The 26,314-nt window shown below is 34.5% G+C and overlaps 1 protein-coding gene across 2 annotated transcripts in view; it reads right to left on the reverse strand.

The window, feature by feature from the left end:
* The window catches only part of LOC145213388 (NACHT, LRR and PYD domains-containing protein 5-like), a 37,797-nt gene extending 12,387 nt beyond the window's left edge, over positions 1–25,410 (reverse strand). For both annotated transcript variants that reach the window (XM_080081638.1, XM_080081637.1), the window contains exons 1-14: positions 25,273–25,410; positions 23,718–23,890; positions 22,574–22,693; positions 19,569–19,763; positions 18,949–19,050; positions 18,466–18,579; positions 12,711–14,434; positions 9,417–9,551; positions 5,849–5,911; positions 4,688–4,855; positions 4,337–4,495; positions 3,987–4,148; positions 3,238–3,399; positions 868–1,029 (exon numbers count right to left, since the gene is read on the reverse strand). In XM_080081638.1, coding sequence (XP_079937764.1) covers positions 868–1,029; positions 3,238–3,399; positions 3,987–4,148; positions 4,337–4,495; positions 4,688–4,855; positions 5,849–5,911; positions 9,417–9,551; positions 12,711–14,434; positions 18,466–18,579; positions 18,949–19,050; positions 19,569–19,763; positions 22,574–22,693; positions 23,718–23,890; positions 25,273–25,286 — 3,453 coding nt within the window. In that variant the 5' untranslated portion in view covers positions 25,287–25,410. The remainder of the gene's footprint in view (positions 1–867; positions 1,030–3,237; positions 3,400–3,986; positions 4,149–4,336; positions 4,496–4,687; positions 4,856–5,848; positions 5,912–9,416; positions 9,552–12,710; positions 14,435–18,465; positions 18,580–18,948; positions 19,051–19,568; positions 19,764–22,573; positions 22,694–23,717; positions 23,891–25,272) is intronic.
* Between the last annotated feature and the right edge of the window lie 904 nt (positions 25,411–26,314).

A 26,314-nucleotide genomic window follows, 5' to 3' on the forward strand; every position in this document is an offset into this window, starting at 1 on the left:
CAACATTTGTTTCCAGCATTATATAACCCACTTTCCCAAAATAGTTTGGACTAGAGCATGATAATTTATATTTGAGCTTAAAGTTTGGTATTAATTGCATCTAGTAAGAGGCTATTCAAGCAAGTGATTGAAACGTTAAAGACCAAAGTTTAACCAAGTGCAGAAAAACTGTTAAAATGTTTAAAAAATACTTGTGGGGAATACATGGCTCTGCCAAATTAAGGAGAATAACTGAAGCATGTCTGTACCATTTGTTTTTATTTAAAAAAAGGTTTAGCATAAATTTAATGACAAGGAGCACAACCACATTGTCATTTTTGTTTAACAAGTTTGAAATATCCTTATTCTTTAATGGTTCTGGACCTTATATTGCTAAATTTTAAAATTATTTGAATTATTTGATTTGAAAGGGAAAAAAATTATTTGAATATTTGAAAAATTCAAAACGTTTGTTTGATAACACCCCTAATACTATTACACCACAGAATTCTTGGTGCATAGCAACATTTTTAGTTGTGGACATATATGCTTCGTATTTGTATGCCGGTGCTTATTTAAAATTTCTACAGTTTAGAACAAATTTTATACATGTGTCTTGCCCTGCCCAGACATAGAACCAGCAAATCAGGGATATACAAAGTGTTTTTATTCAAACAAAAAACCCAACTACACTTGCATGTAAATATATAGAGGTGACAATGGTTTATAAAATCAACTTCAATCCACATTCAACAAAGCAGTCAGGTAGGTTCGGGTGCAGACGCAAATTTCGTTGGTTTTGAAACTTCTATTTCAGAGTATGTAGTCAAGGCGACCGGCACAACCCCAGTAAACTGTTTACCAAGCATAGTAACAGAAATAACTTACTGGTGTTTGTAGAGTTGACAATCCACCAGTCAATGCTGCTACTCCAGTAGATGTGATTCCACATCCAAGCAAATGAAGTCTCTTTACTTGATGCAAATATTCGGAAAGCTTTATTGCCCCATAATCACCAAACTCGTTGTATGACAAGTTCAAACCTTGCATCTAAAAAATAAATTAACTTTGCTTTTACCCACATACTGCAGAAAACTTATATGGTTTATTATTGTCCAAACTTGAAGATACAGAGTGGTGTTAAAAGAAACAAATTAAATGTAACATTCTTACAATAATAAAAATCCTTAAAATATGTAAGACAGAACATTTATAATGCACCGTGTTTATTGAGTTTAGCAAGCAAGCAAACAGTTGAATTAACATCGCTATCACTAAATAATGCATCTGGTAAATCAAAATTTATAGGCAACAGATTTCATATGTACTGATAAAAATCAAACAAAAAAATTTATAATTGAGGATCTTGATTAAAGTATAGAGTGTATGAGTTTTGTGTTTATCAGTGCTAACTTGTATATATTAGTTGCACAAAAAGCAAAAGAAGCACAAAACATAATTATAGCCTCCTAACATTAAAACTCATAGCACCAATTTCATTTTTGTTTACTAATTCCATAAGTAATGTTTTTGCTACCATTATTAACATGTCAAAACCCATTTTACTACTTTTAGTTAAACAATGTAAGCTGTAAAGTAACTTCTTCTAAAGTAACTGTCTTTTATAATTTGTGGTAAACCCATTTGTGGTAGCTAGTGGTGTAAATGTTGGGACGACAGGGTTGAACACAACAATCAACAATTATAAATAGCACACTCTATGAGCAGTCTAAATTTCATCCAACTCGGACATTGTTTAAAAAATTCATCCTTTTTAGGGGCCTACAGGGTTAAACACATCAAGTATTTTCTATAAATGACAAATTCTACAAGCTGTTAGGGGGGAAGGTGGGGGGGTGGTAACTGATGGGGTTTAACACGTAAAAGTATAAAACCACAATAACCCAATTAACAGTCATATTTTTATGACGTCAAAAGCATTACAAATGTTGCTAATAACACCTCTAGTGGTTAGAATTTTGAACATTGGCTGATTTAAAAAAAATGACTGTTAATTGGGTTATTGTGTTTTTATACTTTTACGTGTTAAACCCCATCAGTTCCTCCCCCCAACTCCCCCCACCCCGTTGTTAATACCCCTCTAACTGGAATGCGCAAAAATTCCAACAAGTAATGCACAAACACAAGTACCATATGTTTGTGGCCTTTATTATACCATTTAGGGCTGTTATCAAACAAATAATTATTAGATTATTTGACATTTTTAATTATTTAAAAATTTATCAAATAACTTTGTACTCAATTTCAAATATTCAAATAATTTTGTTCCTGGCAGAAAACTTCAATTTAGGTGCAAAATCAAATGATTTGAACACATTGGTGACATTTTTATGAAATAAAGTGTAAACAAAAGCACTGCAACATTTGTTTCCAGCATTATATAACCCACTTTCCCAAAATAATTTGGACTAGAGCATGATAATTTATATTTGAGCTTAAAGTTTGGTATTAATTGCATCTAGTAAGAGGCTATTCAAGCAAGTGATTGAAACGTTAAAGACCAAAGTTTAACCAAGTGCAGAAAAACTGTTAAAATGTTTAAAAAATACTTGTGGGGAATACATGGCTCTGCCAAATTAAGGAGAATAACTGAAGCATGTCTGTACCATTTGTTTTTATTTAAAAAAAGGTTTAGCATAAATTTAATGACAAGGAGCACAACCACATTGTCATTTTTGTTTAACAAGTTTGAAATATCCTTATTCTTTAATGGTTCTGGACCTTATATTGCTAAATTTTAAAATTATTTGAATTATTTGATTTGAAAGGGAAAAAAATTATTTGAATATTTGAAAAATTCAAAACGTTTGTTTGATAACACCCCTAATACTATTACACCACAGAATTCTTGGTGCATAGCAACATTTTTAGTTGTGGACATATATGCTTTGTATTTGTATGCCGGTGCTTATTTAAAATTTCTACAGTTTAGAACAAATTTTATACATGTGTCTTGCCCTGCCCAGACATAGAACCAGCAAATCAGGGATATACAAAGTGTTTTTATTCAAACAAAAAACCCAACTACACTTGCATGTAAAGATATAGAGGTGACAATGGTTTATAAAATCAACTTTAATCCATATTCAACAAAGCAGACCAAAAGTTTTGTTGGTTTTGGATTTTCTATTTCAGAGTATGTAGTCAAGGCGACCGACAGAACCCCAGTAAACCGTGTTAATTAAGAACACAAGTGTGTCTTCAAGTTTACCAAGCATAGTAACAGAAATAACTTACTGGTGTTTGTAGAGTTGACAATCCACCAGCCAATGCTGCTACTCCAGTGGACGTGATCCCACATTCACGCAAGTCAAGTCTCTTCACTTGATGCAAATATTCGGAAAGCTTTTTTGTCCCATCATCACCAAACTTGTTGTATGACAAGTTCAAACCTTGCATCTAAAAAATAAATTAACTTTGCTTTTACCCACATACTGCAGAAAACTTATATGGTTTATTATTGTCCAAACTTGAAGATACAGAGTGGTGTTAAGAGAAACAAATTAAATGCAACATTCTTACAATGATAAAAATCCTTAAAATATGTAAGACAGAACATTTATAATGCACCGTGTTTATTGAGTTTAGCAAGCAAGCAAACAGTTGAATTAACATCGCTATCACTAAATAATGCAAAGTGGTAAATCAAAATTTATATGCAACAGATTTCATATGTACTGATAAAAATCAAACAAAAACTTTAAGATTGAGGACCTATGTTTCTTGCTTAAAGTATAGAGTGTATGAGTTTTGTGTTTATCAGTGCTAACTTGTATATATTAGTTGCACAGAAAGCAAAAAAAGCACAAAATATAATTATAGCCTCCCAACGTTAAAACTCATACCACCAATTTCATTTTTGTACTAATTCCAGAAGTAATTTTTTTGCTGCCGTTATTAACATGTCAAAATCCATTTTACTACTTTTAGTTAAACAATGTAAGCTGTATAGTAACTTCTTCCACACAAACAATTAATGAACTTACTGGTGTCTGTAACTTTGATAATCCACTAGCCAATGCTTCTGAACCAGTGGAAGTGATGTCACAATTACGCAAATGAAGTTCCTCCACCAGATGGAAACATTTTCCAAGTTCCTGGGCCCCATCATCACCAAACTTGTTCCGTGACAAATCCAAGCAGGGAATCTAAGCAGGAACAACTAGTTTAGTCTTTTTACAAAAACAAACCACAGAATCCTAATACAGTTAATAGACTAAAGTGTGAACAGTTATTTAAAATAGCTGCTTCATTTCATCACACATTTAAGCAGTAATAATTAAAAAAAACATTACACATTTCAGTGAAATTATTATTAAAAGTAACAGTAACATACCTTAGTTTGAGAGTTTAGGATGTTCTGAGTGATGCCTGGCATTCCTTTACATGTGATTCCACAGTCATCCATTTCAAGTCTTTTCATTTTGTGGATTGACTTGGTAATTGCACACGCTCCAATGTCACCCACTTCATTGTTACTGATAACCAAACCAACCTAAACAATAATGTACATTTCACACAACAACAATAATGTGAAGTTAACATCTATCCAGAACTAAACTTTTTTCCAAACATCAATCACATTATTAAATGGAAAATATTGTTTGAAATCATTGTTTCTCTATCAACAAATGTTCTGTAACAACGGTTATGACAATAGAAAAGTGACAAACAAATTCATAGTTACCATGGACTGTGTAGTTTCCATCTCAATATGTTCACCCAACTTAACAGCACCAACTGATGTCATGCCAATGCCTCTCATATCAAGTTCAGCTACTTTGCCCACCCCACTGCTTAGTATGCTCACACCTTCATCTCCAAAAGGTATGTTACTCAAGCACAACTTCTCCATCTGTTCACCATAAAAACAGGTAATCAGTAGTAAATAAAAAATCATTTTAATTTCCAAATTGTTTGTAGTTTTATCATTCAATATATATTGGAAAAACCGTAACTTGTTATTATTACAGAAATTTAGCAAAAGAAATCGTACGATTAAGTCAGTGGTCCTCAAACTGTGATACGCCAGAGCTTTTCAGGTGGTACGCGAGTAGATTCCTGTGATACCTTACTTAAGCACCTCACCGGATCAGCCCTGGTTTGGGACAAACTCGTGTTTTGGACATTCTTTTGAAATTGCTAAATATGCTTGTCAGGTCTAGAAAATTGGCCCATTTCTTAGGCTATTCATAGAAACAGGGTTTAGGTCAGTGGTTCCCAAGTCCCAAGGGGTCCATGAGATGGTTTCAGGGGTCCATGGAGGCAAATATGTTTAGTATCATAAACCAAAAGAATAATATGTTAAAGTTTCTCAACCGTTTTTACAATCCTGCATATAAATGCAAACTGTTTATCACACCTTAATTGAGCCAAGAACAATTACTTTTTGTAATTGTTTTCCCTGTTGTAACATCATAACACACATGGACAATAGACTTTATAGGACAAGCGTTGTCAAGTTATATATATCAGAAAATTTACTGATTTGTTGTGTTGACCGCCACATTACAGAAACTTTATTGAAATTACTATGACGGTAATTAAAGGGGTAATTGTGTACAATTCAAGAAATAAGAACATAAAAAGACCTGCGGTAAATTATGTTGAGGGACTTATACAATTTATAAAAAGGTCCTGTGACTAAAAAAAAGTTTGGAAACCACTGGTTTAGGTGATAGACAGCAATTGAAAAAGGTGTCAGATGGTACACAATCTGTATGAGATTGAGAACCACTGAAAAAAATAGAGTATTCTGTGCTAAGTTGTTGCAGTGCTTGGTGTCTGACTAAATATGACTGAAATTCTTTTCATTTATCTAAAGTTTATATTATTAAGTATAGCAAACCTGATGTGGGTGATTAATTTGCAGAAGTCCATCTTGAATGCTTCTGGCCAATAATAATGCATTCTGAAGAAAAATCTGTTTTTACATAGGTGTATTTCCAACCATGAGGTTTTGTGCTTCTTGGTTCTATGTTTCCACTGTAGTGCTTATGTAAAATTCTGCATCATTTTTTAAGTTCACAATCGTAATTCATACAATACAAAATGTATTCAGTGTATGACACTATACTTACAATTTTAAATGTATGATACTATGCAAATTCATTTTTTATTTTAATAACACCAACTAACTGAAAGGGTGGCTTAGCACATTTTGTCATTGCATATACACTATAACCTATTTTAAAACATTAATATATTTCCTATGCTTATTTTGCATTGGGTCCCATTTTACCCACCGTCTTTTTTAACCTTCGTTGTTTCTGCAGGCAGAAACTCATGGGTCACCACACATGCAAAGTAGTAGATAATGCATTTCAACAGATAACCATAAGAAAGTCAGATGTTGTAAGGCAAAGCACAGTAATTGGCACTGGGCTTAAATAATAGTACTATGTAGAGTACGAACTGTACAAATCAGATTCACCCCAGATGTTGTTTGAAGTACGTCCTATTCAACATTCTGTTTTATAGAAAAGAAGTGGCATAATGGGGTAAAACAAAAAATAGACACCTATGAATAGCAAATTCTACAAGCTCCAAATGTCATTCAATTTAATAGTTGTATAAAAATTCACCCATTTTAGGGGGCTAGTGGAGTAAAGGTTGGGGCTAAACGATATAATACATCAATAGAAACCTACATATAGCGTATTTTACATGCTATCTAAATCTGAGCCAATTCCGACACTGTTTAATAAACTCATCCATTTTAGGAGCTAGTGGGGTGAAGTTGGGGCTACAAAGTTAAACACAACAACCAGCTCCTACAAATGGTAATTTCTATAAGCTGTCCAAACTTCAGCAAATTCCGATCCTGTTCAAAAAACTCAGCCATTTTAGGGGGCTGGTAGGTTAACTAATGGGGTTCAAAACACAAACTAAAAACAAATGATTTAAACCCAATCTACCAATGTTTAAAATTTTGACCACTAGAGGTATTTTATGCAACAACTGTTAATGCTTCTCACGTCATAGGGCTGTTAACAACCCCCTAACTGCCATGACACAAAAACGTCCACCAAGCAACCCACAAACATGTGTAACATACGACTGGTTGACGTTGTAACCCTATTGCGCCTCATAAATCTTTTGTGGTGCCCAGTAACATACAAATACATTTTACACTTTGGGGGCAGTGGGGTAACTGTTGGGGCTACAGGGTTGAATGCAACAATCGACACCTATAAATGGCATACTCTACAAGTAAATAATTGAGTCATCAAAATAAACAAAGTTGAATGCACATCTACACCAGAAGAGTGGCTTTCTGATATACTTCCATTTTATATATTCTATACGATATTTACCAATTTACTATACACATCATTTGATCTACACATATGATTGTTTTTGTAAACAAAAACTAATGGGTCCCCACATGCGTGTTTTTGCGGATTTACGGTAAACAAATGTTGCGGTGATTTTTAAATTCTTAAGAACAAATTTTTAGAAAGCATTAACCCAACAATGAAAAATTTTGTTGTATTTTTTTGCACTATTATTGTCGTATAATTACAAAAACATTAAAAAAGAACGAAACAAATACTTTCAATTTAATCTCTTGCTTTGACCCAGATATTGTTGTCCAATGTCGGGTTTTAAACACAATTTTTGCTAGAAAGCTGTAACAGTTGTGTTACAGACAATTAAAAAGCGATTTGCTGCAAGTGTATACACAACTTTTCATTTAACTTTGTTTCGCAAAACGAGTTTTTCATTTAACTTTGTTTCGCAAAACGAGTACCATTGACCTGTAGTAACCTTTAGGGTGCATACACCAAACGACTGTTTGACCTTTTGACACCGTTTTCAATAGCACGCCGTCCTTGGTGTTCAACAACACCGTTTGACCTAATTTATACATGCCTTGAGTACTTGATTAAAAAAAAACGCTACGTTATGGCGAAAGAAAGTTCTGAACTGTGTTAGTAATACCTACTAATTGACCTTAAGTAACCCGTGGTCATGCAGCGGCCAACCTGACGAGCATTAAAAAAACTTTTATCTTGTAAAAAAGTCAAGTTTATTTTTTCATATTTAGTTTGTTTAACAAAGTTTTGCTTGACATTATATGAAACCGAAGCACGCTTGTTAGGTTTAAATCGCGTCATATGTGTGAAACCTTTGCCAAAACTGAAAATGTGAGTGATAACTTAATAAAATGACTTAGCATTGCTGTGCAAAACAGCTGATTTCTAATCACCGAAACGACGTCTCGTAAAACGTCTGTCCGACGTCAAGCTGAGCCCTCCTGCTTTACCCTATTATTCGTAAACATACTCTCTTGGGACTTCTGCCTACAGTGTCTTTTTTGACCAAACGAGCGTTAGACACATTTACGTTTCGGGGGCCTGTGGGTGTGTCGCTGGGTAATTTGGGGTCAAACTTCAGGTGGACCAGGTTTGGATCAATATCTAACATATGTCCAAATTTCAATAAACTTAAAGCACTCTTTCTTTACTAAACGAGCGTTACAAACCAGCGTTAATAATTTTACGTTTCAGGGGCCTGTGGGTAAACCGCTGGGTAATTTGGGGTCAAACTTCAGGTGGACCAGGTTTGGATCAATATCTAACATATGTCCAAATTTCAATAACTTTAAAGCACTCTTTCTTTACTAAACGAGCGTTACAAACCAGCGTTAATAATTTTACGTTTCAGGGGCCTGTGGGTAAACCGCTGGGTAATTTGGGGTCAAACTTCTGGTGGACCAAGTTTGGATTAATATCTAACATATGTCCAAATTTCAATAAATTTAAAGCACGCTTTCTTCACTAAACGAGCGTTACAAACCAGCGTTAAAAATTTTACGTTTTGGGGGCCTGTGGGTGAACCGCTGGGTAATTTATGGTCAAACTTCAGGTGGACCAAGTTTGGATCAATATCTAACATATGTTAAAATTTGAATAAATTTGAAGCACTCTTTCTTGACCAAACGAGTGTTACAAACCAGCGTTAGACAGAAAAAAGAAAAAAAAATACGGACAAAAACAATATGTGTCCCCTTCAGGGAAGGGGACCCATAATAACTATTTCTACCATCTGTGTAAGTTTTATCTAAATCCATCAAACATTTGATGACAAACTGAGTCGGTCAAACTTTGGGAAGAAAAAAACATTTTAGGGGGCTAGCGAGGTAAATACTGGGGTTATCAACACACACATAGTGGGATGCACATCTACACACCTATATCTACCATCTGTGTACGTTTGAGTCAACTCCTTTGAACATTTAATGGCAAAACGAATCGGACAAGCTTTGGGAAGAAAAAACATACATTTAAGAGGCTGGTGAGGTAAATGCTGGGGTTATCAACACAAACAAAGTGGGATGCACATCTACATAACTGTATCCACCATCTGTGCAAGTTTCATCCAAATGCATTAAGCAAAACCAAACTTTAAACCTTTCTGGCTGTTGAATCACCAAGTGAAACAAATGGGTCAATTAGAGAAACACCAAATCTCTCCACATGAGAAAGGAAGCTTCCAGCAAACTGCAGTTGTTCATCAGGACAATGGTGTAAGTTGAATAGATCAATCTGAAACAGGTGAAAAACTTTTATGTAACAAAGTAAATGTTAATAAATGAGCAATTAACCTGATACAACTGATATAAATTAACTAAAAACGCAACCATAACATTACAAATATATTTGAAGCAAGCAACACCAAACTTTGGAAATTCCCCTCAATTGCAATTATTTTATGAAGAAAAATAACAAATGTTTAAAAAATTAGAAAGGTAACTTATTATTCTTAAGGACAAATTATTAGAAAGCATAAACCCAACTCTGAAAAGTGTAGTAACCTCTCACAGCCCAGACGCCAAACAACAATATAATGACTTTTTAACACCGTTTGCAATCGCACATAGTCCCAGTGTTCAACAATACCATTTTGCCTAATTTATACATGACTTAAGTATAGATTTGTCAAAAATACAGAAGCTACGTTATGACAAAAAATTCTGAACTGTGTTTGTCACACCGACAAGCTGACCTTGATCATGCGGCCGCTAAGCTGACAACAAGATTTAATGATCTTTTATTGTGGCTTTTAAAAACAGTCTATCATGTCATTTGAAAAAGTTTATTTTTTACCTTTATGTTGACCAACAATGTTTTGCCTGACATATACAAAACCTGAAGCACGTTTATCAAGTTTAGGAGTAAAACCTTCACCAAGCTGAAAATACGCATGATAACTTAAAAAAATGACATGGCATAGCTGCACAAAAAACAGCTGATTTCTAATCACCGAAAACCGACCTGTAAAACGTCTGTCCGGACGTCAAGCTGAACCCACCCACTTTGCATTAAACAGCCTTAAGCGTAAACCAGTGAATTCCTCCCTTGGAACTTCTACTGACAGCGTACACATATTATGGGTTGTAAAGGTAACCATTTCGCCAATTAAAAAAAGTAAAAATTTTTCAATACTGAGCAAAACTAGGGTGGTTAGCACATATTGCCATAGCACATACACTGTGACCTATTTCTTAACATACATTTACATCAAAAACTTATTTTATACTGGGTCCCATATCGTCCACTGTCTTTTATAATCTTAGTTGTTTCCGCAACCAGAACTCATTTGGTCCCCACACATGCAAATGTGTAAATAATGAATTAAGACAGCGTGGTCCAACTGCAGGCCCGCGGGCCAATTGTGGCCCGCGAGATAATTTTGTTGGCCCGCGAAAGTCCCAACATTTTAATGACAACTATAAGTTTTGTCTTCAATAATTTAATGTTTTTAATATATGAGGATTAACGCACATTAAATACTGTAAAATCTCCTATTGTGACGCCTGACAAGGCATTGTTATGTAAGAAAGGGTTCTGCTTCTCCAAACCGTTCAGGGTCATTTCTGTACTAGAGTGGAAACTGAATGTTTTTGACAGCTTCTACTAAGTAAATAACTATAAAGTATAAAAATAAACTTATCTATAGGTAAAAAAGGTGTATAGTTAGAGTTTGATTCAGAAAAAAGTTTTTCCTGCAGAAATTTAAACCTTGGCCCGCGTAGTCAGTTAACGATTTTAAATGGCCCGCAACAAAATAAAGTTGGACCACACTGAATTAAGAGATAACAATGAAAAAGTTTGGCATAGTAACATCAAACACAGTAATCGGTACTGTGCAGAATTACATATGCTATATGAAGTACAGATTATTTAAATTCATTTCATTCATACATTTATTAAAGTTTTTCTATTTTATGACTATCTGAAAAAAGTGTTAAATAGTAAGAAAATAGGCCAAAACACAATCAGCTGCTATTAATGGTGAATTGTACATGACTCTAGGAGTCTAGTGGAGTAAATGATAGGTACTATACAGTTTAACACAATAACCAACACCTATAAATGGTACACTCTACAAACTGTCCAAATTTCATTTAATTCTGACATTGTTTACAAAATAGAGCCATTTTAGGGGGCTACTGGGGTAAATATTGGGGTTACTGGGTTAAACACAACAATTGACACCTGTGAATAACAATTTATCAAGCTTTTCAAATTTCACAATTTTTTTATCTAAATCGGCCAATATTTAAAATTATGAACACTAGAGGTGTTATCAGCAACATTCGCCAACGGTTCTGACATCATAAGGCTGTTAATACCCCTCTGACTGGCATGTAAAGATGTCCACCAAGTAATGCAAAAACACAAGTACCATATGTACTGGTGCCTTTATTACACCATTACACCACAGAAATATTTTGTTTGTGGTGCATAGCAACATACAAAAACGTTTTACACTTTGGGGTCTAGCGGGGTAAATACTGGGGTTATGAAGTCAAACAAAGCAAATAGCACATCTGCATAACTATATCTACCATCCGTGAAAATTTCATCCAAATTCACCAAAACTTTCAGGCCAAAAGTGCATGGACAAACTTCACCGGAGAAAAAAAAAGAAAAAAAAACTGAGTGAAATCAAGATGCGTTGCCTTCAAGGAAGGGGACCCATAATTTAAAATACTAACTGAGTAACCTACTGCAAACAATTGTTTAAAACTTCAGCAAATAAGGGCTTGTATTTCTGGCCTGAAAGTAAAATTGATTAATTTGAGGTTTAAGGGGTGATACTTTAGTCAGTAAAGCCTTTTCAAAAAATGTACGATTTGCGGGTCTGTGGGTGAACCGCTAAGTCATTCAGGGTCAAATTTGGATCAATAGTAAGTTTGAATGAACTTGAAGCACTCTTTCTTGACGAAACGGCAAACGCATTTGACAAACCAGAGTTAGACAGAAAAAGAAAAAAAATATTAACTAAAACAATATGTGTCCCTTTCAGGAAAGGGGACCCATAATAGTAATACATTTCAACATTTTTTCTTACTGTAATCTTACTGCAAGCAAAGGGTGATTTTAATGCATTATCTAAAAACTATAGTCACAGTTTGGTGATTATCAATTAATGCAACTTACTTTCTTCACGCTTAAAAAAATCTAATGTTATACAAATTAGGTTTTAGGTTTTAGCTGTTCTGTTTCAGGAGTTATTGAGTTTAAAGACCATACAATTGTAACAAATATATAAATACAGGAACTGAATAGGCTTTCACAAATTAAATCTCAATTGTAGCTTCATTAGTAACAACAAATATAAATTACAAAGCATATGGCCTTGCTGGAGCAAAGAAAATAATACTGAACATCTTAACACTATCTATTTATCTTACTAACTTTAACTTTGTGTTCTTGCACAAATTTTCCAAAACTCTGTAAAGCATTTCCAACAAATGACAGATAAACAGATCTCAAATGTAGAGGGGTATTGTTAAGTTCATAAAGTGAAGCCATGTTTGTGATATCAGATGAAAATACAGAACCCCTCATGTCAGCAACAGTTGGTAGAAGTTTGGTCACAGGTAAGCTAATATCATCAGTGTCAAGTTCATTCAAACATGCAAAAAGATGAAACCACTGTTGCATGTCATGTTTTTTATCACTTTCTACTAGACTCTCTTCTGTTTCATCAACTTGTGATAGTTTCTTTGCCTTGGACTCAGAAAATAAACCAAGAAACTTTTTCTTCTCTTCTATTTCATCAACTTGTGCTGCAGGAGAAAGTCGTCTGACTTCTTCAAACACATTGTCTTTGCATATACCAAAACAAAACTTTACCACATTTTCTAAATCTCCAGACTTAAAAGCATTTTCCAGGAATGATTTAAACTCATTTAATGGCATAAATAAAACAAGTCCGAGTGCAACCAACAACTCTTGCCAAGAGCGATGAACAAAGTAGCTAACTTTGTCTTGTTGCAAAATATCAATAGCAAAATCCCCTTGTTCTATTGCTGTATAGACGAGTGCTTGTGGTGTTGCCAAGGGAATTTTATAATGCTTTGGGTCCTTATCAGAAAATAAAGATTGATTGTTTTGCCACCCATCAAATCCCAGATCACACAGCTTTTTAATCACCTCCATACCATCAGGAAAGTTGCAATGCTTTGAACGAATGTATATGTTTAACATTGCAATGTAAACACCCGTGAGTGTGATATTACCCGAAGTTCCTCTTCTTCCCAACAGAAAGGTAAGAGCCATAAGCATGTTGACAGGTACTACACAGCATTCTAACAAAGCTGGATTGTCTTGGAGGACTTTCCAAACTTTCTCAAACTGTTCACCACATACACACCTAGCAAGTTTTTGCTGTTCACTCGGTGCTAAACCCAAAATTTCCAAAACAAATTTGGGTCTGTATTCTGGAGAAGCATCAATAAATCGAGTAATTCTTGATGTTACCAGCTTGTAAGAATTCTTAAGAAGTTTTCCATGTATAATGTTATATAATAGAGCCATTGGTTTTGACTTTTTAAATGGTGATACAAATGGATATAAATGTAAGTTTTCAGTTTTGGCTTCATCCAGACCATCAATGATCACTACAGTGTTGGGATCCTGCAAGATAAAATTGATCAGCTTCCTCTTTTCTGCTTCATCTAACAAAAGACTTCCTTTTGCAATCAGTGGCAAGAAAAGTAATTCAAACAAATCTGTTTCTCTCTCAAGGTCAATGGAGCCCACTGTGATGTAAAACACAAAAGAAGCATTGGAAAGAATTTTCTTGTCTAAAATTTTTCGCACAATAACTTTTGTCAATGTGCTCTTTCCCACTCCAACTGCACCAACAACACCAACTGACTTTTCATCTTTTTCAATGTCCCTGGCTTCAATCTTTGCTCTTTCAAACATGTTTTCAACTGTGATATCACCTTTCAGTTCATTTCCTTTATCTACCATTCTAGCCAATTCCTTCCGTTGATTTTCGGGATCTTTCTGTCTAGTAAATTTTACAAGCACAAGATCAACTGGTTCCACTGCTCTTCCATATTCTCTACCACATTTTTCATCTACTACTGTCTTCAGATGCTGGTGCAATTTTTCTTCTGTTGTGTCAACTGTAAAAATGCACAAACTTTAATGTCAAGCATCAAAAGTTGCTCAGTAAAATAGTTTTATAATTCAAGACTTTATTTCATGAGCACATGCAATAGCCTAAGCAGATTGGATTACTAGGTTACAGCTGCTTTATTTTAGGTGAATTAGTACTAAAAATGCTGGTTTGAATATAAATGATCAGTTAAATTGATGCATTTGGATTTTGCAGCACAGTGAATATTGTTTGAGAAAAAAGAGATATGTTTTCTATTATAAAGCAGACAAAGCATGTGCATAGATTTTATACCATGACATGCAGGCTCCAGTAGATGTGCACCGCACCAGGGGCCATATCAGTCCAAGAGGCTCATGTCATGAATATTAAAACTGAAATGCACCCAGTCATGCATAAACTTTTATGGTTTTCATGAATCTCAAAAAAGATCTGGTGGTGGCGCTTTTTGCATACTGTTCCTAGGTAATGTACTTTTGGCAGCATACTGTATCATTTGCTACCCTATTTTTTGTGAGACCAATCTGGTTCTGAGCAAAGTATATTTAAAACACAAGTAGTGCAACCCATTGTTACGCGAGAGAGCTCCATGGACGCCATTTTGTGTCTAAATTAATACAGCAGGTATAGGGAAAAACACATGTATTGTCTGATTTTTAAAAACTGGTGGGCTGTAACGCGAAATTGATAGGACAAATCGAATAAAATTTTTGAGTTGTAACATTTGAGCATGATAATGCACCTGAATGCAATATTTTGAGTTCACATGAAAAATAAGTGGCAAAATTTACCAGAAAACTAGAAAGGTGGCTTAGCACATATTGCCCTTGCATATACACTATAACCTATTTTAAAATATTGATATATTTCCTATGCTTATTTTATATTGGGTCCCATCCCATCTATTGTCTTTTATAACCTTAGTTGTTTCTGCAAGCAGAAACTCATGGGTCCCACACTTGCAAAGTTGTAGATAATGCATTTCAAGAGATACCCATGTGAACGTTTAGTGTTGTAAGGTAAAACACAGTGATCGGCACTGGGCTTAAATAATAATACTATGTAGAATACAAGCTATATAAATTTAGATTCACCCCAGATATTGTTTGAAGTATGTCCTATTTAACGTTCCCTTTCAAAGAAACAAAGGAGTAAGCAGAGGCATAAATAAAACAAAAAATAAATAGCAAATTCTACAAGCTGTCCGTTTCTCATTCAGTTCGAACATTGTGAAAAAGGGCATCTATTTTAAACATTAGTTGGTTAAGTTGTGGTGCTACAGGGCAAAACATAACATTTGAGGACTTGGTATGTTTAATAACCTTTGCAAAATTTCATATAATTAGGAGTTTTTTAAAATTTCATTTATTTTACGGGGCTAGTTGAGTAAATGTTGGGGCTACAACGTAAAACACATCAATTGAAACCTACAAATAGTATAGTCCACATACTACCCAAATTTTATCCAATCCCGACACTGTTTAAAAAATCGGGCCATTTTAGGGGGTAGTAGTGTAACTAATGGGGTCTGACACACAAACTAAAAAAATAGGAAACCTCAATGACTCAATCAATAGTACTGCAAAATTTCAGCCAAATCCGCCAATGTTTAAAATGTCGACCACTAGAGGTGTGTTAAGCAACCACAAACTAAGTGGAATGCACATCTACATAACTTTATCTACCATCTGTATAAGTTTCAGTCACATCCATCTAACATTTGATGGAAAAACGAGACAGACAAACTTTGGGAAGAAAACTAGAAGGGTGGCTTAGCACATTTTGTCATTGCCTATACACTATAACCTATTTTAAAACATTCATATATTTCCTCTGCTTATTTTATATTGGGTCCCACATTGTCCACTGTCTTTTATAACCTTAGTTGTTTCTGCAGGCAGAAACTCATGGGTCCCCACACATGCAAAGTTGAAAATAATGCATTTCAAGAGATAACCATGAGAAAGTCGGGTGTTGTAAGGTAAAACACAGTGATCAGCACTGGGCTTAAATAATAATACTATGAAACTACAATAATTCAATCAATAGTACTACAAAATTTGAGTCCAATCTGCCAATGTTTAAAGGTTTGACCACTAGAGGTGTTTTGAGCAACAACCATTAATGCTTCTGACTACATAGGGCTGTTAACAACCCCCTAACTGCCATGCCGCAAAAACGTCCACCAAGCAACCCACAAACACAAGTAACATACAACTGGTTGCCCTTGTAGCAGTATTGGGCCACAGAAATCTTTCGTTTGTGGTGCCCAATAACATACAAATACGTTTTACACTTTGGGGGCTAGTGGGGTGAATGTTGGGGCTACAGGGTTGAACACAACAATCAACACCTATAAATGGCCTCTTCTTCAAGCTATCCAAATTTCAGCCCATTCCGAAACTGTTTAAAACCTCACCCATTTTAAGGAGGCCAGCGGGGTAAATACTGGGGTTACCAACACAAACAAAGTGGGATGCACATCTACATAACTATCTTTACCATATGTGTAAGTTTCATCCGAATCCATTAAACATTTGATGGCAAAACGATGCAGACAAACTTTGCGGGGTAAAAAATTTTTTTAGGGGGCTAGCGGGGTAAGTACTGGGGTTATCAACACAAACAAAGTGGGATGCACATCTACATAACTATATCTACCATCTGTGCAAATTTCATCCAAATCCATCATACATTTGATGGATAAAAGAGTCTGACAAACTTCGGGTGAAAAGGGGGCTAGCGGGGTAAATACTGGGGTTATCAACAAAAACAAAGTGGGATGCACATCTACATAACTATATCTACCATCTGTGCAAATTTCACCCAAATCCATTAAACATTTGATGAAAAAACGAGTCGGACAAACTTTGGGTGAAAAGGGGGCTAGCGGGGTAAATACTGGGGTTATCAACAAAAACAAAGTGGGATGCACATCTACATAACTATATCTACCATCTGTGTAGATTTCATCGAAATCCATCAAACATTTCATGGAAAATCGAGTCGGACAAACTTTTGGGAGAAAAAAAAGAAAAAACAAACAAACAATTTGAGTAAAATCAATATGTGTCCCCTTCAGGGAAGGGGACCCATAATAACCCATTTTAGGGGGCTAGCGGGGTAAATACTGGGGTTATCAACAAAAACAAAGTGGGATGCACATCTTTATCACTATATCTACCATCTGTGCAAATATCATCCAAATCCATCATACATTTGATGGATAAAAGAGTCGGACAAACTATGGGTGAAAAAAAAACATTTACGGGGGCTAGCGGGGTAAATAGTGGGGTTATAAACACAAACAGAGTGGGATGCACATCTACATAACTATATCTACCATCTGTGTAAATTTCATCGAAATCCATCAAACATTTTTTATGGAAAATGGAGTCGAACAAACTTTTGGGAGAAAAAAAAGAAAAAAAAGAATAAAATGGAAAAAAAGGAAAAAACAAACAAACAATTTGAGTAAAATCAATATGTGTCCCCTTCAGGGAAGGGGACCCATAATAACCCATTTTAGGGGGCTAGCGGGGTAAATACTGGGGTTATCAACAAAAACAAAGTAGGATGCACATCTACATAACTATATCTACCATCTGTGTAAATTTCATCCAAATCCATTAAACATTTGATGGAAAAACGAGTCGGACAAACTTTGGGAAGAAAAAAAAGAAGAAAAAAACACACAAAAAAACAAACAATTTGAGTAAAATCAATATGTGTCCCTTCAGGGAAGGGGACCCATAAAAAGCAATTAAGCTTTTAATATTACATCAAAATGTTAGAATCCGAAATCTTCATTCAATATTGGTGTTTTATATAGACTTTGGTTCTGAGTAGTCATTGAGTAGGGGTGCAGAAAATTGCTTGAACAAGTGTTTTCTCTCCAAATATCTAATGACATGTGATACTGTTGAACATTAAAATTTATTGACTGCCAAAGGAGTAAGTGGATTTAAATTAAACAATTGAGTATGTTTTGAAGCAATTTGTGTTCCCACCTTTACAAGCAGCAAGTTTTCTACCAACCTAATTCATTGGTTTTTTCTTCAACAAAATCTTCCGAACTATCAGAGCCTGAATCTTCGAGTTTTATCTTGCCGCGTTTCGTGTCTAGGGAACCATGTTCAGAATACATTGGATCTGAATGAAATTAACACATGATTTGGAAAGGACCAATAAACTTACTGGGTACACTCTACTTAACCTTGTTTAGGAAGTGTGTGGATTGGAAATAGCTTACCTAACTCAGGGGTGTCCAACCTTTTTGGCCAAAGGGCCATATGCGGTTTACAAATGATTGCGCAGGTCACAACTTCTGTAGGCGATTAAGTTCTGTAGGGGATTACATGGGTTGGACACCCCTGACCTAACCAATCAACTAAAATTTAAAATTCGTTTCATTATAACATTGCAAGTTGAACCAAATGTGCAAGTTGTGCAAATGACATGATTGAACATGTGTAGTTAGCACATTATTAGCAAAATTCCTTTCATTACAACATTATGAACCTGTTTCTCCAGTTAAGCTTCCTGCTTCTAATGTTTGAGAAAATGTTTCAGGAATCTCAAGATGAAGCTTCTTCAGTTTTATAATGACTTTCTCAATATTCTCTACAAACAAAAAAGTTAAATAGAAAGCAATTGTTTTTATGGTGATGCATAAACCATAAATCCATTCCATGATTTTTTCATTTTCCATCATACAGGCTATGTATTTTGCAAATCATCAGGCCTATAAGTCTTTCAAACATTGCTATATGGGCTTAAAACATTTCATTCAAATTAATAGAAGTATTTTTTAATAAATCAAGAAATAGACCACAACAGCAAGTTCTCTGTTTAACTGAGCTCATAATATGTCTCAGTGTTTAGCCTTTTGCTCTGTGCAACATAATTGTTACAATAATTCCTGTAATTCCTTTGTCTAATCTAACTAATGGGATATATTACAATGTGTTGAAGATTGAACATGTTAAAGTGCTTTCTATAATTATTTCTTAAAATGAAGAAACCCTTGAAATGGCAACCAAACACCCAGGGTCATAACAACCAAATAACAACTTTTATTACTTTTACAATTCTGAAGTTGTTATAAATTTGGTTAAAACAACATGGAAGTTTGTTTTTACTTAGTCTGTTTGCTTTCATCCATATTATCATCATGTGATATTGTCTTTCTGCAAAGTTTCCCTTGTAATCACTCTCAATTTCTGTCAACTGAGAATCTTGTAATTGAAACTTTTGTCGAATAATTGTGTCTTTCCAAAAGCTCTCATCACAAAAAAAACGTCCAAATCCATAAACAAACCAGGAAATTTCACGATCTGTAAAACATAAAAATGTGAAAATAAGTTGTAGGTGCTAAACATTCAAACAAGACAATTTTAAATCTTGGTCTTTGTGATTTAAGAAACAAGGCAATACAACCTGCTGAACCAATGAAAGGGTGTTAACCAATTAACAAACGAATGTTAACCCAATAAAGGTAGCTGAAAATTGAAAGGGTGGCTTAAAACATCCCCTATTGCACATACACTATAATCTTTTTTGAAATGTTAACATTTTATCTATGCTATTAGTTTAAAACATTCACCCATTTTAGGGGATAGTGGGGTAAATATTGAGGCTGTAGAGTAACACACAACAATCAGCACCTTTAAATGGAAAAATGAACAAACTGTACAAAATTCATCCAATTCTGACATTGTTGAAAAAATTCACCCATTTAGGGGGCTAGTGGGGTAAATACTGGGGTTATTAAGTCAAACAAAGCAAATGGCACATATACATGACCATATGTCCCATCTGTGAAAATTTCATCCAAATCCATCAAAGATTTTATGCCAAAAGTGCATGGATAAACTTCACTGGAGAAAAAAGGGAAAAAAGAAGAAAAACAAAACTGAGTGAAATCAAGATGCATCCCCTTCAGGGAAGGGGACCCATAATAACTATGCTTTGTACACAAACTATCAAATTCCTATTAAATTTAGATATTGTCATGAGCTTGTCCTTGAAGAACAGGGGTAAATGTTGGGACTACAGAGTGAAACACATTGACAAAATGGCAAATTCAGCCAACTGTAAAATAAAATTTATCAATTCAGGCATTGTTTACTAAATTCACCTATTTAGGGGACAAATAGGGTAAATACTGGAACTATCCAGTCAAATAGAGACATTTACATGACATTTACAATCTGAGAAAAAATACAACTAATTGTTTCTGCAACAGAAACCTCATGTGTGTATCAGTCAATTGGTAACAGTGGTATGGCGTAAATATCTTTTTTAGCAAATGTTAAAAAGCCCCTAATGCATTTGTTCAATTCAACCCAAGCTTTAAAACTTCTTGTTCAACTTTTTTGCATCATTCACATCTTTATGTATTAAAGAAAAACAAAAACAAAATATTTATTCAATTCCCTCACAAAATTGAATTAATTTGTGGAGCCAAATGAGCATCAGTAATTATTTGACCGCAGTAACCTATCAGCTATCACTGCATCTAAATCTAATAATATATTAACCTTTGGTAACCTTTTTTATACAGATTCAGTCATATGTATATGATGGGTAAAACCTTTAGTCTGATGTACTCAAAGTATCATTTTAACAAGTACATTGTGTGAAAAGGAAATTAACTAGAAGGGTGGCTTAGCACATATTGCCCTTGCATATACACTATAACCTATTTTAAAACATAAATATATTTTCCATGCTTATTTTGTATTGGGTCCCATATTAGCCATCGTCTTTTATAACTTTAGTCGTTTCTGCAGGCAAAAACTCATGGGTCCCCACACATGTAAAGTTGAAAATAATGCAATTCAAGAGATAACCATGAGAAAGTCGGGTGATGAAAGGTAAAATCACAGTGATCGGCACTGGGCTTAAATAATAATACTATGTAGAATACAAGCTATAAAATTAGATTCAACCCAGATATTGTTTGAAGTTTGTCCTATTTAACGTTTTAAAAAACTGACCCATTTTAGGGGGCTAGTAGAGCAACTAATTGGGTTCGACACACAAACTAAAAAATATGTAAAAACCACAATGACTCAATGAATAGTACTGCAAAATTTCAGCCCAATCCGCCAATATTTAAAATTTCGACCACTAGAGGTGTTTTAAGCAACAACCATTAATGTTTCTGACATCATAGGACTGTTAACAAGCCCCTAACTGCCATGGCACAAAAACGACCACCAAGTAACCCACCGATGAGCAACATACAACTGGTTGCCCTTGTAACACTATTGCTCCAAAGAAATCTTTCGTTTGTGGTGACCAGTAACATACAAATACGTTTTACACTTGAGGGGCTTGTGGGGTAAATGTTAGGACTACAGGGTTGAACACAACAATCGACACATATAAATGGCATACTATACAAGAAATCCAAATTTCAGCCAATTCTGACACTGTTTAAGAACTCACCCATTTCAGGGGGCTAACGGGGTAAATACTGGGGTTATCAACAAAAACAAAGTGGGATGCACATCTACATAACTATATCTACCATCTGTGTAAACTTCAGCCAAATCCATCAAACATTTGATGGAAAAACGAGTCGGACAAACTTTGGGGAGAAAAAAAATAAGAAAAAAAAAGAAAAAAAAAGAAAAAAAAAAGAAAAAAAAGAAAAACAAACAAAAAAAAACAAATAATTTGAGTAAAATCAATATGTGTCCCCTTCAGGGAAGGGGACCCATAATTACTACTGTTGACCAGTAGAAAAGTTGTCTTTTAGACACATGTTTGGGGTGATATAAGTAATCACCTAATCATTACTTGCAAACATAAAAACATGTGAAACCAATTATAAGTTACAAAATGATTTTTAAATTTTTGCAATGCACTAACCAAGAAAATATGAAACTCCTGGATAATGTGCAAGAACAGCCATTTTCAAAATTTTCACTTGGAACCCGTGGGTCACCAATAAAATTTATAATGATCAACGAAGAATAAATACACATTACATTTGTAAATCTTTGCAAGTGGCAATGTTCACTGAGCAAGCATATAAAATAAATAGACAAAAAAAATCAACAATAACATATGACTCATTAGACTAGGGTACTATTAATTATTGTTCAAAAATGTTCCACAAGCAAAAATAATGTACTTGTTTGAAATCTTCTGGATTTTGTTATAGCTAAAAATTGATCAACTTTTTCATTTCGTTTGTTGGAATGAACTTCATCTCGTACAAGTTGAAATATTTCTGGATCACGTTTACTTGCACCTAATAATTAGGAAAAAAACTGTGTTAAAAATTAGGAAAAAATGTTGTTGTGTAAAAAAGTAACCATAATAAAATGTATAGATGAGGAAATTGCAATCAGTTGGATAACAATATATTAAAACATTTCCTTTTTCTACACCAGGGGTGTCAAACATGCCCGGTCATGAGTTTTTGTTTGGCCTGTGTAGTAACTTTAGAAAAATGTGTTTTACTGAGGCATAATACTCTGTTGGACCAGTGAGGTTACATGATACAATCATACTCTGTTAGTGGTATATGTACACTGTTTTGATAGGATGTCGAAATAACCAATCTTTAGAATCAGCAATTGTACGCCATTGTTTTCACACAAAACAATAAAGCATGGTTGGTTCTTTTACTCTGATACACTGTATATCTGTTTGTTATTTATCACATTATTGTTTTTTTAATGTAGTTAATGAACATTAGGGATGCGTCGAGCCGAGCCAGAACCCAAGTACTCGGTACCGAGCATCACTGTTTTTATGCTCGGTGCTCGGCCAACCGGTTGCACAAACTGACCCGAGCACCAAATTTGCATATTCAACATACAAATATTTTTTTGAATGGGTACACCAGAACAAAAATGACGGTTTATTTAAATGCGTTATAAGTGTAAAAACGCGTACTTCTAGGGCCTGTACAGCTTTAATACATCACTGGTGATGCTCGGTGCTCGGCCAAACAGAACACTTGCAGTTTTGGCCCATCCCTAATGAACATTTTACTTTTGTTTTATTCATGCAATTTTTTGTTGAATGTATTTGGCCCTCAAAGTTGTTTATGTTTAACACCCCTGATCTACATAATTAATTTTCTCTTGTTATTGTACTTGAAATTAATTTTATATTATTTATGTTTATAGCGGCACCTGATTTGAAATGTACATGCTTCCTTTTCCGTGTCAAATCACAAATTCATATAGCAGCACAGATAACAAAAACAGGAAACAGTATTGGTAACTAATGTTCACTGACAACCACATGCTAAAGAACTTTTTTACCTTTCCAGAACTGATACATGTCCAAATCAGTATTATGTAAAAATTTGTCAACTTGAAAATTGCGAAACCCAAGTTTACGAAGAAATTGAGTCTTCAGTCGAATGTCCATGTCTTTCCATGCTCGGTGAAAAGCATCTTTGGAGGATTTCTTTATTGGCGCCTTAATGCTTTCACTAAAAAACATAATAAGATAAATATTATGCCAAGGCAGTAGTAATGTTATGTTAATGCTACTGATTAATGTACTTCCAAATATTGAAATCTTGGAGGCATAAAATTTAAAGAACCAATACAAAAACTTTTTTGTAAAAGTTGCACAGCTCATATCAAAACTCTTCGGCTGTCATCTTGTTTTTTATTATTTAAGTTTTTGTTGTTCATATCTAAGTTATTCAATAGAGTAGTTGATCATTTACTTGCAAATTAATAGCCGGGATAACTAACACTGGGTATTATTAGTCCAACGTGTACAAAAAGCATGAATGGACTTGTGTGCATACTCTTTCTTCCGGCAGGGTTTCGTTTAGTGGTTTCTTTTCCTGTTAAACCCCACGCTCTTTCCCTAACACAGGTGGGCAGTTTATAGGGCACCCTTGACTGGTCCCACCCCTATTTGGTTTTACTTTCAAATGCACTAAACTTTCTTGTAAGCCCCAGTCATTTAACACATTTTAATGACGGTGTAGCTGTAGCACGTTTGGTTCTCATCCACTAATTGTGCTATGCACTTTTATGCACTCCATAAACAAAAAAAATTAAAAAAAAATTAAAAAATTCACTGGTGGCAAGACATTGCCTTAAGTCCTATATTTGTTTTTTGCCTGAAATTATTCGACCTGGTTCATCATTCCATTATTTACAAGTAGCTGTTTAAAAGGAAGCTCTGCACATCTAAGTACGAAGAAATTTGAAAACCAACACTCCATGGAACAGTGTAATAAACATTCTATGCCATGCTACTGCTCAGTGTCCGATGTGAAGATTGCAGGTGCACCATAAGCACTGTGTAACATCAAAATCTAAGTTTTTCATGAGCTTAGCACTTTGTAACCTGACTTTGTTAAGTGAAGCCATCGCTGATTTGTGCCAATTGACGAACATTGCTTTACCCCAGTTGTTTATGTGTTTTATGGATCAATAATTTTATGGCTAGAAGTATAATATCCATGTGAAGTTACACATGGTAATTATGTGTATAAATGAAATATTGTTCACTGATGTTTGCTGCCCAACAAAAAGCAAAGTATGACCTTCTTAAAACTGCAATGTGTTTTTGATGAAATTTATTGCACTGAAAAATATGATCGAAGGCAGGCTCTCAAAATTACCATAAACTGTATTTATCCCAATATAAGCAACATTGTTTTTGCTCTACAGTTGTGCCACTTATAATCAAGTGTGACTTACATTTTTAGGTTAAGCTAGTTATTTATACACCCCTGTGTTCGTTATTCGTGTTCTGCAAGTTAACATACACTCTGCAAGGCAAAGTTATTTGCTTGGCCAACAAATAGTTGTACAATGTGACACCATATAAATCTTTATGATACCTTACCTTGAAGATGCCATGGTTTGTTTTACACAAGATCAATGACTTAAATGATGTTTCCAACAAAAATCTTTCACCACTTCATCAAGTTCCAGGTTGAACTAAAGTTGCACAATGTTACAGCTATATTTTGTAAATCATAAAAAATATCTAAAAAAGGATGAAAATGTTGAATCTAACCAATATAGAGCATATGAAGTGTCAAAAGAAAAAAACTTTCAATACTTTTTATCCATCCATGCAGATGGAAAATGTTTGGTTACAAATTTATCAAATCTGGTTGCTTAAATCAAATGTTTAGTGACATGTAGTGGCATAAACAAAAACATCATTTCCAATCATAAAATAACACTTAAAAGTTCAACAAGGTCATCAGAAAATGAAACAAAAAAATAGAAACTGTCCACATATCCTTCTAGCAAGTTGCATTTTTTATGACAAAGGGCACAAATAGGAATAAGACTTTTGACAGTCTAACACAGTGGTACCATTTATCTCTATAATGCAGCTAATTTATCGTGATATTAGCTTATTGCATTTATATTGATATAATTACGATATTTGTTTTCTGGTGCTACACTTATGTATATATTTGTTTTAAATCACAACATGCACAAAATTAAGGGACAGGCCTTCAAACTTTAAAATTTACTAATATGTGTGTGCATAATAAAATCAGCCATTGGTAGAAAAAAGGCCCAGGTACGTGATTTGGTCACAACTTTTCACATTTGTCTTTCGTTGCCAAGCTGTGGCGTTTAACTTTTGTTCACAAACTCTCCCTGGAATATAAATTCCCCTGTAGGGAAACTCCATATTTATATTTACACATACCTTCTGCAGCAGGCTGAGCACCAGAGTAAAACCTTAAATCAGTCGCTGTACATTGTTTCACAACATAAATGCATTTCGCTGATGCTTACATCTAAAATACTGATGATGGTATAGTTAAATAAAACCAGAAACGCACAAAACTCGTCTGCCTTTAGTAATAAATGCAACTGCAGACCGCGAACCAAAGTGCCGATAAAAACATGTTAAACTAAAA

Source organism: Phallusia mammillata, chromosome 2, assembly GCF_965637545.1.
Source record: "Phallusia mammillata chromosome 2, kaPhaMamm4.hap1.1, whole genome shotgun sequence".
Taxonomy (NCBI): Eukaryota; Metazoa; Chordata; class Ascidiacea; order Phlebobranchia; family Ascidiidae; genus Phallusia; species Phallusia mammillata.